The sequence below is a fragment of the Glycine soja genome, chromosome 4 (assembly GCF_004193775.1).
Source record: "Glycine soja cultivar W05 chromosome 4, ASM419377v2, whole genome shotgun sequence".
Classification (NCBI taxonomy): Eukaryota; Viridiplantae; Streptophyta; class Magnoliopsida; order Fabales; family Fabaceae; genus Glycine; species Glycine soja.
Window position 1 is genome coordinate 7,561,566 of NC_041005.1, and position 13,073 is coordinate 7,574,638.

The 13,073-nt window shown below is 36.8% G+C and overlaps 1 protein-coding gene across 1 annotated transcript; it reads right to left on the bottom strand.

The window, feature by feature from the left end:
• Window positions 1-4,014, bottom strand: LOC114409163 (receptor protein-tyrosine kinase CEPR1-like). Its single transcript, XM_028372511.1, has 2 exons — window positions 1,251-4,014; window positions 1-709 (listed from the first exon to the last, which is right to left on the bottom strand). Exons 1-2 carry the CDS (start codon window positions 3,754-3,756, stop codon window positions 315-317), a joined length of 2,901 nt encoding a protein of 966 aa, XP_028228312.1. The 5' UTR covers window positions 3,757-4,014; the 3' UTR covers window positions 1-314.
• Window positions 4,015-13,073: the final 9,059 nt, after the last annotated feature.

A 13,073-nucleotide genomic window follows, 5' to 3' on the forward strand; every position in this document is an offset into this window, starting at 1 on the left:
TTGGCAAATGCTTTCAAGTGTGGGCCTTTAAAATATAGATACTGTACATTACCGAAAAGCTTGGATATCAAAGCAATCTGACTTGAAATTTTTACAAAAGTCAAAATTCAAAGACAGTAAAAGGGGGCAGCAATAGAGAGAAGAGACATAGTCAAAGATAGAATCTACAAACTACTTGTCTAGAAAAAAAAAAGATTATACTAATTTGTTCTCTACTCTACAATGAGTCTCTCAGTTACATCTTGAGAGACTGCTTATCTTAGTTGTCATATGCTCCCTCTTACCCTTTCTTTAAGCTACTCAAATTATTATAATTATAATTCATATGGTTTCTTTATTACGGTGACATTTGATACATCATTGGTTGACAACTTGCAAGAATCGGAACCGCGTGGCTCTGCCTCAATCAGAAGCTGAACAACCTCCTTCATGGTTGGTCTACTTGTTGGGGCTTTGTAGGTGCAGCGAATAGCAATCCGCAACACTTTGATCATGTCTTCCTTAAATGAACATGACAACTTTGGATCTAATACCTCACTTGGTCTAGCCCCTTCCTTGCCTTCGACTTTGTTGGAAACCCAGAAAACAATGTTTCTGTTCTCTCCAAATTCTGCCTCAACGGGCTTCTTCCCAGTTAACAGTTCCATCAAAATCACCCCATAACTGTAGACATCGCACTTGGTGGTGGCCCTTGATGAATATGCAAATTCTGCGACAGCCATGAAAACAAGTGCAAATAAATATTCAACATATAAAACACCAAAAGATGATAGAGAAGTTACCGCATGACTAATTTTCCAACCCCCAAGTACTACCTATGCTTTTTTGGATACAAAGTACTACTTATATATTTAACATTCATATCGTGCACCTCAATTATTTACATGGTGAAAAAGCATCATTCAGAAATCAGTACCACGAGAATATCCAAGCAGTACTTTTGGGTTCACAAAAGCCTGAATGCTGATAGTCAATGTATACTTAAGCATTTACCATCGAGTTTAATTTTTTTACACTATAAAATTGTTACATGGTTTCAGAAATTGTGTTAGCTATGATTTTTAAGCTAGTTATTATAAAAACTAACAAACTTATCATACCCAGTTATTTCTAATTGTCTATATAAAATCCCATTTGCATATACTATTTACTGTATCATTTAAGGAAAACATATAATGTTAATTTGCATAAATGCATTGTTTCTTGAGATTAAAATGATGATCATAATTGACTTTGGTGAGAGAAAGTACCTGGGGCTAAGTAACCATATGTTCCTGCAATAACAGTTGTAGTGGAATCCTTTCCTCCTCTTGCTTGCAAAACCTTGGCAATCCCAAAGTCTGCAACCTTGGGCTGGTTATCCACATCCAACAGGATATTAGTTGACTTGATATCTCGGTGGATAATAGGAAGAAGCAAATCATGGTGGAGGTATGCCAAACCCTGCGCAATCCCCAGTGCTATTCTATAACGAGTAGGCCAATCCAAGAGGATCCAACCTTTGTGCAGTGAATCCCAAAGATTACCATTTGGCATGTACTCATAAACCAAAAGGCTGCAGTCATAACTGGAGAAGCAGCAGTACAGTTTCACAATGTTCTTGTGTCTTATGCTTCCCAGGGTCTCCACCTCTGCTTTCAATGCCTTGTCTACAAATAACCGATCCTCCGGAGCCGAATCCTTGGACGCGTGACTCCACAGCCTCTTCACCGCAACAATATCACCACTTTTCAACTCAATCTTGTACACAGTCCCAGACCCTCCATGCCCCATTATGTTCTTGTCCACCAAGGACTCAACTATCTCCCTTTGGTCGAAAGATATCTTGTGGAAGCTCTTGACATCATAAGAGAAGAACGAAGAAGACAGTGTGTCCTCATGTTCTACTGCAGCAGTGTCTTTGCTGCACCTACGTTTGAGAAACAAGGCAGAGCCAATGAAGATCAAAACCACAGACACCCCAGCTATCCAGATGGTGTTTATCCTCTTACTCTTGTAGTAGGCACTTGCACACATAGGGAACTTATGATCCGATGAATTAGCATACACCGGTAACACACACAACCCAGGATTCCCAGCAAAGCTTTCCACCAAACCCCCTTTTATAAGTTTGGGAGGAATTGGACCCGAAAGAAGGTTGTGTGAGAAGTTAATAGAGTTTGGTAGCAGCACAGAGAGGCTTTCAGGGATGCTCCCGGTTAAAAGATTGTTGGAGAGATCAAGAAGGTTGAGAGACTCCAATGAAGAAAGTGAACCGGGGATGGAGGAATTCAGCTTGTTTCCTTGCAGCATAAGCAAATTAAGCTTTCTCAGGTTGCCAATTTCGGAAGGGATTGGACCAGACAGAAGGTTATAGCTGAAATCAATCTTGACCAAATTAATGGCTCTAGATATGGTGGGGTTTATGACACCTGAAATCTTGTTCCTCTGAAGGAACAGTTCAGACAAGTTTCTAGAATTTCCGTTAATCTCAGGAATCGGACCGGTCAGGTTGTTGTTACTCAAATCAATGATTGAAACGTGTGGCAAAGCAAGGAGTCCCGCGGGAATAGACCCCTCCAAACGGTTGTTGCTCACTCTAAACCTCAACAGCATCATGCAGTTGGCATAACTCTGTGGTATCTCACCAGAAAACATGTTATCCAGAACGAGAAAGTACCCAAGCGTACCTCCCTTGCAAACCTCGGTTGGCAACGGTCCAGAAAACTTGTTCTCCGACAAATCAAGAACCACCATCCCGGAGAACTGTCCCAGTTTCCTGGGAACATGCCCTACGAGGAAGTTGTCGTAGAGAGACAACATTCTCAAAGCTGTTGAGTTTTCAATCGCACCTGGGATTTCTCCGGTGAGGCTGTTGTTGTAGAGCTGCAACACTTGAAGCTTCGGAAGCCTACACACCGACGCGGGGATGCTCCCGGTGAACTTGTTCACCGACATATCCAAATCCACGAGCTCCGTCAGGTTCCCCAACTCCTCAGGTATGTTCCCAACGAGGTGGTAGTTATAGTAAAGCTCAAGCTGTTGCAAATTCTTCAGCTGGCCAAGCTCTTTGGGAATTTGTCCCGTGAGGAAATTCCCACTCAGCTCAAGATCGGTGAGGGAAGTTATGTTCCCTATGGACGCAGGGATTTGGCCATGCACCATGCACGTTGTGAGCACCATGACCTTGAGTTTTTTCAACCTGTCGATATCCGCAGGTAACTGCCACAGATTGAAGCCTCCGTTTTCGTTGAAGTTGAGCTCCTCGAGGTTGGTGAGGTTGAAGACCGACATGGGGAACTGGCCAGTGAAGCTGTTGTAGGACAAGTCGAGAACCCTGAGGGATTTTTTCAAGGAAGAGAAATCAGGGAGCGTGCCGGTGAGGGACATGTGGTTCATGTTAAGCTCTTCCAGGTGGGAACAGTTGAGGATGGTGTCTATGGGGAACTTGAACCTAGTGTGGCCGAGGCGGAGAACACGTAATTGTGGAAGGTAAGAGCATATATCTGGTGGGAAATTTCCAGAAAGTGATGACCGATCTGAGAGGTCGAGGCTGATAACGTCACCTTTGGTGTTGCAGGTGACTCCGGTGAAGCCGCACACGGGTACTAATTTCCCTGCAGCGTCCCAATTCGTGGGGTATTTCCCCGAGAGAGACAAGTCCTTCATCAGAGAGAAAAACTGTGACTGATTATTATTCTTGGTGGTGATGGCCTGTGAGAGGGAAACTATGATGAGTATGATGGTGGCGAAGAGGGTGATGAAGGGGTGGCTCATTTTGAGAGAGAAAGAGGAGGGGTGTGGTTAGTGTGAAAAGGTTTGCAAGGAAGGAGAAGGGTGTAAGAGATGTATATAAGATGGAAGAATGGGGTTTGAGTGGATCACTTGGGGGGAAGCAGTGACAAGCCTTGATGATGAAAAAGGCAGGTTCTTGCTCAAGTACTACTATTGCTGGGAGAAGTAAACATCTTTGTTGCTAAAGAGGCTTTACGTTTATACTCATTCCACTACCAATGCCTCATCAAAGAATAACATCAGTGCTTGTATATATACTTTATACTCATCCAGCACCTGTTCCAATATGTATAGTATGTACTTCTCCTCAACATAATCATTCATATATGTATACACATTAAATCTTTATTATTACTTTGTTTTTTTAAAACATATTTTATAAATAAATTACGCTTTAAAAAGACAGTGCTATTTTCATGAGAGAAAAAAATATGACGGAAAGAGAGAAATATAATCACTCATATTAAAATGGATGACACGAGACAGAAATAAAAAGAAAAAATGGGTGATAAGGACTGATAAAGAGTGTTATAACATCTTGTTGTAATTATAGTGTTATCTTTTTCAAAAAATGTATTCTCTTTTTAATAAAGAAATTATAATAAAAAAAATGCGTTATGTTCCTGCTGCCGTGCTATATATACATTTTCGTACTCTACAGCATGTAGAATGAACTGCATCTGATACTAATCATGCACCATATGTATCAATGAGCAGGACCTTTTGATGCGATTACGCTTTTCTTTTGGAAGAAAATAATATTTTTTCTTTACCCGGGGGGTGTGTGATCCACATCTTTCTCATGGATTCCACCAATCCTAGCCAATTACAGACATATATCCGACTTCAATAATAAAAGGAAAGATGGAAACGAACAAATGCACTTCTAGTGCTCATCAACCAACTCATTATTTCTTTCTTTAAACAAATTAGAACAAATTCGCATCATTAAAATATATTGGCAATACGAAGCGTGTGCTCAAATTTACTCTTATCAGTGTGTGATCCAAGGTGGATATGAGACCTAAACTCATACTCCATTTATGATTTGAGCATGGCGGATGTTGGAGGTTGTAATACATGTAAAGACTCCAACGGCTAAGCTAATAATAATGAATAAGTATTAGAATGGAGAAGAAGCTAGCATATATGAAAGAAATTTTATATTTGGTGTGAGATGTTGGCGATCGAAGTGCACCAGTATGCTGCCTTAACGTTGATTATGTCACTTCCCCTATGCATAATGTGACATAGAATAGAAAGATATTATAAGTGTTGAAATTGCTACAAATTTTTAAAATATTTTTAAATATAATATGTAAGAAAATGGTAGAATATCCTAGAACTATAGTGTGTATGAATATGGTAGAACAATCTATAATTATAATGTGTATGAATATGGTAGAACAATCTAGAATTATAAGTGTATGTATAAGATAGAAGAACCTATAACTATCATGATACTAATCTATCATGAAAACTTTAGAAAGACCTAAAGTAATATAAAAACATTCACCACCATTGAGAGGTTGGTGACTTGAGCCTATAAATAGGCAATTGGTATGTTATAATTGATCATCCAAGAAATCAATGACATAACCTTCTTTCTAAAACAATTCTCTAAAACTATCAACTATCATTTAATAAACTACCAACAGTGGTATCAGAGAGCTACGTTCGGTCATACATTAGGCATAGTTATATTACCTACCTACCATTCCAAAATCCTCCCAACTACTTCAAAATTTTCCTTTGTACTATTAACCCACTCCAATAATATTTTTTTTAAGCTATGGATAACACTACTCAATCGTCAACTATTTCTGTCCCTATCTTCAATGGTGAAAATTATGATTTCTGGCGTGTTAAAATGGAAACATATTTTTCATCTCAAGATTTATGGGACATAGTAGAAGAAGGCTTCACTGTTCCGGCGGATACTTCAGCTCTTAATGCATCTCAAGAAAAAGAGTTGAAGAAAAATAAACAGAAAAATTCAAAGGCGTTGTTCACCTTGTAACAAGTGGTGACTGATCCAATTTTCCTAAGAATTATGGGAGCTAAGACTGCCAAAGAAGTGTGGAACACATTGTAGGAGGAGTTTCAAGGAAATGTTAAGGTACGTGCCGTTAAAATTCAATCTCTAAGAAGAGATTTTGAACTATTGAAGATGAAGGAGTCTCAGACAGTTAAAGATTACTATTCTAAAGTTAAAGAAATAGTTAATCAAATGAGAGATTTTGGGGAAGATATTCTTGACAAGAAAATTGTTGAGAAAATTCTAATTACTATGCCCCAAAAGTTTGACCCAATCGTGACAATGATTGAGGAAACCAAAGATCTGTCCACTCTATCAGAAACAAAACTTGTGGGATCTCTTGAAGCATATGAGCAAAGACTGTATAGGCATAAAGAAGATACACTTGAAAATGTCTTCCAGTCAAAGTTTAAATTTCAGCCCCAAAACAAAGAAAATGGAGGAAAGAAAAATTATGGAGAAACTTCCAGAAGAAGAGAAGGCTCTAGGAATTTCCTTAAGAACAAAACAGATAAAAATCCTCTATGCAATATATGCAAAAGGCAAGGCCACACAGAGAAAAATTGTTGGTTCCGTAATATGCCACAATGCAACCATTGCAAGAAGTTTGGGCACGTAGAGAAAAATTGTCGCAACAAAAATAGGCATCAAGCCAATATCATAGAGGAGCATGATCAAGAAAAATGTATGTTCTATGCCACTCAAGACTCAATAAAAGAAAAGGGAGGAAGCTAGTACTTGGATAATGGATGTAGCAATCACATGGCCAAGGATGAGACAATTTTCAAAAGCATTAATGAGTCTGTCAAAGTCAAAGTTCGACTGGGAAATGGAAATGTGGTTGAATCAAAAGGCAAAGGCACTGTCATGGTGGAGACAGATAAAGGTACGCGACTCATCCATGATGTCTTACTAGTTCCCAGCCTAAAAGAAAATCTTCTAAGCATTGGCCAAATGATGGAGAGAGGCTACACACTTCACTTTGAAGGAGGTGTATGCAAAATCTTAGACAACAAAAATAAAAGGTCTGAGATAGCCCAAGTAAAGATGAATAAGAGAAATATAAGCTTCCCTCTAAATTTAAAATATGCAACAAACATTGCCATGAAGGTACAAGTTGATGATTCATGGCTATGGCATCGAAGATTTGGCCACTTCAACACACATGCCTTGAAGTTGTTACATGAGAAGAACATGATGAGAGATCTTCCAAGCATAAAGGAGAACAATGAAGTATGTGAAGGATGTCTCCTTGGTAAGCAACACTGATTTCCTTTCTCAACAAGCGGAGCATGGAAAGCGAAAGATCTATTGGAGTTGATACATATAGACGTCTGTGGACCTATGAGGACGCCATCACATGAGAACAACAGGTACTTCATACTCTTCATTGATGACTTCTCTAGAATGACATGGGTATATCTTCTAAAAAAAAATCAGAAGTCTTTGGAGTATTCAAAAAGTTCAAGGCCCTTGCTGAAAATCAAAGTGAAAAACGGATAAAAGTACTAAGAAGTGATCGCGGCAAAGAGTACACCTCTCGCGAGTTTGAAAGATTTTGTGAGGATGAAGGCATTGAGCGACAACTTATAGTCTCATATTCTCCTCAACAAAAATGGAGTGTCCGAGAGAAAGAATCGCACAGTTATGGAAATGGCTAGATCGATGCTCAAGGAGAAGGGACTACCTAACACATTCTGGGCTGAAGCAGTCTACACTGCTGTTTACATACTCAATAGATGTCCAACTAAGTCTGTATAAGACAAGACTCCAATTGAAGCTTGGAACGGGAAGAAGCCATTAGCAAAGCACCTAAGGGTCTTTAGATCTATATGCTACATTCATATTCCAGACGTGAAGAGGCGCAAGCTTGAAGACAAGATTATACGAGGTATCTTCCTTGGGTATAGCAATATCTTTAAGGGCTACCGTGTCTACAACTTGCAAACTACGAAACTCGTCATCAGTCGAGATGTTAAAGTTGATGAGTACGCTTCTTGGAATTGGAATGAAGAAAAAGTGGAGAAGAACGTTCTTATACTCGTTCAACTACCTCAAGAAGAAGCTAAGGAAGAAGACCCAGGTGAACCACCTTTACCTCCACCACAACAACAAGATCAAGAACTATCATCACCAGAGTCTACTCCAAGACGAGTAAGATCTTTGGTGGACATATATGAAACATGTAACTTGGTCGTACTTGAACCTATAAGCTTTGAAGAAGTGTTAAAGCAGGAAGTATGGGTCAAGGCAATGGAAGAAGAGATACAGATGATCGAGAAAAACAACACATGGGAGTTAGTAAATCGTCCCCATGGAAAAGATATCATTGGGGTTAAGTGGGTCTATAAGACAAAGCTCAACCCTGATGGCACCATACAGAAACACAAGGTGAGGCTAGTAGCTAAGGGTTACTCACAACAACCCGTAATTGACTACAATGAGACATTTGCACTAGTAGCTCGTCTTGATACCATAAGAGCTCTAATAGCTCTTGCGTCACAAAAAGGATGGAGTGTCCATCAACTAGATGTCAAATCCGCCTTCCTTAACGGCGTACTTGAAGAAGAGATCTATGTGGAGCAGCCACAAGGATTCGTGTCTGAAGGCAAAGAAAGTAAAGTGTTAAGACTAAGAAAAATACTCTACGGTTTGAAGCAAGCACCTCGAGCATGGTATAGCAGAATCGATCAGTATTTCATGGATCGAGGATTCAGGAGGAGCAAGAGTGAGCCTACACTTTACATCAAGTCTCAAGCTACACGGCCTGACATAATGTATGCTACAAGTCTTCTATCAAGATTCATGCAAAGCCCAAGTCAAATACACTTTGGAGCAGGAAAAATAATTTTGAGTGATTGGGCAGGTTCGGCAGATGACATGAAGAGTACCTCTGGCTATGCTTTCTCACTAGGATCGGGAATATTCTCTTGGGCGTCGAAGAAGCAAGCTATAGTAGCATAATCAACAGCAGAAGTAGAGTATGTGGCAACTGCTGAAGCAACGAGTCAAGCTATATGACTTCATAGGATACTTGAAGACATGGGAGAAAAAAAAGATGAGCCTACTAAAATCAATTGCGACAACAAATCAGCAATTGCAATGGCGAAGAATCCAGTTCATCATAGCATAACAAAACACATAGCAGTCAAATATCACTTTATCAGAGAAGCTGAAGCAACTAAAGAGATCAAACTCGACTACTACAGAACAGAAAATAAAATTGCAGACATATTCACAAAGGCGTTGCCGAGACCAAGATTTGAAGAATTACGAGCTATGCTCGGAGTCACAGAAATTTGCATCAAGGAGGAGTGTTGAAATTGCTACAAATTTCTAGAATATTCTTAAATATAATATGTATGAAAATGGTAGAATATCCTAGAACTATAGTGTGTATGAATATGGTAGAACAATCTAGAACTATAATGTGTATGAATATGGTAGAACAATCTAGAACTATAAGTGTATGTATAAGATAGAAGAACCTAGAACTATCATGATACTAATCTATCATGAAAACTCTAGAAAGACCTAAAGTAATGTAGAAACATTCACCACCATTGAGAGGTTGGTGACTTGAGCCTATAAATAGACAATTGGTATGTTGTAATTTATCATCCAAGAAATCAATGACATAACCTTCTTTCTAAAACAATTCTCTAAAACTATCAACTATTAACTATCATCTAATAAACTACCAACAATAAGTAATGCATATGAGGGTACATTAATTAGCTACTTATATGGGTACTTAAACTAGTATCGTCATTGTCGTGGTGTGTGTTTCATTTAAAATACTATCGAGTGAATTTAATTCATTTGAGACTTATCGAATCAAGGTTGATCAATATCAAAAGGTCTTTATATGAATTGGAGTGTCTTAGTCTCGACCAGGGTGCATGAATGGTTTTGGTTTTGAGGAGTCATATATACCTTTGTGATTGAATCTATCTGGGGGCTATTCCAGAATAAAATTATCTTTATTATATACCCTAGATGTAATTTGCTGTTTGAATTTCTCTATTATAGTGAGTGAAACTTTTCTGCATCAAAACTAGTTACTGATGTATTGAAGGGCTTGAAAAAGAACTTGAATGTTTGAATTAGTAAGAACTTTAAGAAAACAACATTATATGAGAACTTTTCTTAGTAGTAGGTGAATCACAAAAGTTTCCTCGTGTTGTTATATGGATGCAAACAATTTGAAAATCAGGGTGCTATGACCTCTAATTAACCGGCAACTACACAAGTAGGATGATTAAGTTGTGTATTTTAAAATAAAATAATGTTTGATAGACATTCATTAATCTATGTAACACCTATAAAGAAAGATAAGAACAGGAGAAAAATATAGGTATGATAGAATTTATAATGTGACAAAAAGAGAGAGATAAAAAAAAATAAGTATTAGTGGAATGAGGCATCTTTAATGACCAAAACTTAAGATACTCACTTTGAGTTCTTAGAGCATATTAAATTAATTTAGGTGCTCCCACAATGTCACATGACATTTAAGATACTCATTTACAAATTTGTTTCAATGATAAAAAATATCAAGCAACTCACATTTTTATATTTTTATATTTTCAACTAATTATGAAATTCGGGTTTGAAAAATTATTTTTTATTCTTAAGAAACTTTGGAGATGAGTTGCTTATATAAGATACCAAGGTTAAAACTTAAGAAACCCACATTGCCAACTAGACTTGCTTCAACAACAAAAGAAAATAAAGAATAATTTTTTATCCTAAAAAACTCATCAAACATCTTCTATTGGAGATGACCTTATGTATCATTACTCGTAGAATTCTTGGCAAACATACCAAGTCGTGCAAATAGTATAAACTAGAAGTCCAAGTATCGTGAAACACACCATTTCATTTAATAATAATAATAATAAATAAATAAAAAACAGCCCCCCTTTGTTTCTAAAACCCAAGACCCCCCGTCCTCCTCTTCTAATTCCTTTTTCTTTTCAATAACTAACTCTGATCTCTCAAACCCTCCCTCTTCTTCCCATTTTTTCATCTCTCAACCTTTCACTCATCTTGTGTACACTCTCAAGCATGAGAAGGTGATTGGAGTAAAAGGGAACACCACTCATTTTCTTAAAATTTTTATTTGATCTTTTTAAGGTAAATTTACAACCCTTTGTGTTAGATAAGTATTTTATAGCATAGTTTAGTTATGGGTTGTGTGAAAAGGGTTAGAAAACTAAGTATTAGGGATTATTGTGGTTTCCTCAAAATCCTAGGTATGCTAAATTTGAGAATTTTGTCTAATCTCTTGTTCTTTTTATTTTAAATGCTTAGATCTTGTGAAAATGTGGTGGTTGATCCCCCCAACGGTATCGGTAGACATTGATTGCGTTCTTTTTGTGTGAGTAGTTAATCTACTTAGCGATATTTTTTTAAAATTCTTCTAGGAGAAGCAAGTAAACTTCAAAATATATTTTTTTGTGAACTTTGAAATTTTAGGAGTACTTGAGAATAAAGTTAAATGTTTATTTTTACTTGATTGAATTTTATTCTGAGATTTTTTATAAGGTATTTCAGAAAGGATATTGGATTGTATTTTTATTTTATTTATTGTGAGTTTATGATTGATTTCCGTTTGTTACAACGAAGAGATATTGTAGCCTATGAGTCGAATATTTATAGTATATAAATGTTTTTCATTTGCTACAACAAATAGATAATGTAGCCTATGAGTCGAATACTTATAGCATATATATGTTTTTTGTTTGCTGCAACGAAGAGAGAATGTAGCCTATGAGTCGAATATTCATAATTCATAAAGATTCGTTCAATGCAACAAATAGATAATGCAACCTACAAGCTAAATGTCATAGTTCTATAATTACTGTTCGCCACAACAAAAATATAATGTGATTCATGTGCACATAGTCAAATGAAAGTTTGTTTATGAAGTTATTATTCTTGAATACAAGTTTATATGTAGTTCTAAAAGTTTTCAAGGGAGTATACAATAGTTTCTAAAAGTAAGTTGTATTTATTTTGCTTTTATTTAATGTCATCTAAATTCTTTTTGGATGTAAAAACTCGTGCTATGTTGTGTTGTCCTTTCCGTCTGCTTTGTATTTTATGCTCTTATTAAGTTTTCTTGACTTACCCCCCTTATTTCATTTTATTTTCTCAGATACACAGGTAGTGGGGTAGCTGACTTTCTGAGATTTGCTGACTTATCCAAGAATTCATTACCTTTTTGGTAAGCCTCCATTGCGTTTGATGGAGAGCATTTTTTGTGTAGCTCTGGTATAATGCAACTATAGGGATAAGGGTAGTAATAGATATAGAGAAAATCCCTTTATTTTTGAAATTTAGATGATCCTATCTTATAAATATGCTTATGGTGTAACTATAATATTTTGAGACACTTTGATTATTAGTATGTATGACCAACATCACTATTAGTTGATATTTTGGATAATATGTCAATGACTTATGTTGTGATTTGTGGCCTTGATATCTAATTGTTGGATCTGGATATATATTTATATATATAGATTTGTTTGGAAATGTGATATGTTTTTATAGGTTATTCAATATAGGGTTTGTCCTGTTTTTAGGGGAAACTCTGTCAAATTTTCTATAACTCTTATTGGTTGATCTTTTAATTGTGATTCGAGTGAGGATTCTTAAGCTAACCAAACTAAGAAAATTGTAGTTTGTGCACTGGTTATGGTCTAAGAGTGGGTCGTGACATATTGTATCCATACTCACGTAACACTCAACAAAATAACAATATTCACTAACTATGACTTTTGGAAACAACAATTATAATTTGATTGGATTGCAGAAATGTAAATAACAAGAGTATAAATAGACAAAAACTATTTTTGGCAATAAAAAGAAGTAAAATAACAAAGGACAAAAGAACTGGAATTGATTTCACTAAACCACCTCCTCATGCAAACAAAAATACTCAATTATTATTATCAACTTACAAAAATACTAAAACTCTGATCCCTTGGATGGAAAGAATCTAAGTCCCTTGATCAAATTATATATCAATCCCTTAACTAGTTTAACCAAATGACTTGTTTTAAGAACAAGAGTTAAAAGATGACTAACAAGTTTTGCTCCATCCCTAGATACAAAACCCATTAGGTGTTCCTCTTCATTTCTGTGTAATTGAGTTGTGTGCTTATGATAGCATATTGGGCACAGGAGAAGACATGACAAGCAAAGGCAAAGACATAGCAGATATAGGGGTGGCATTAGCAGATGGTCACAC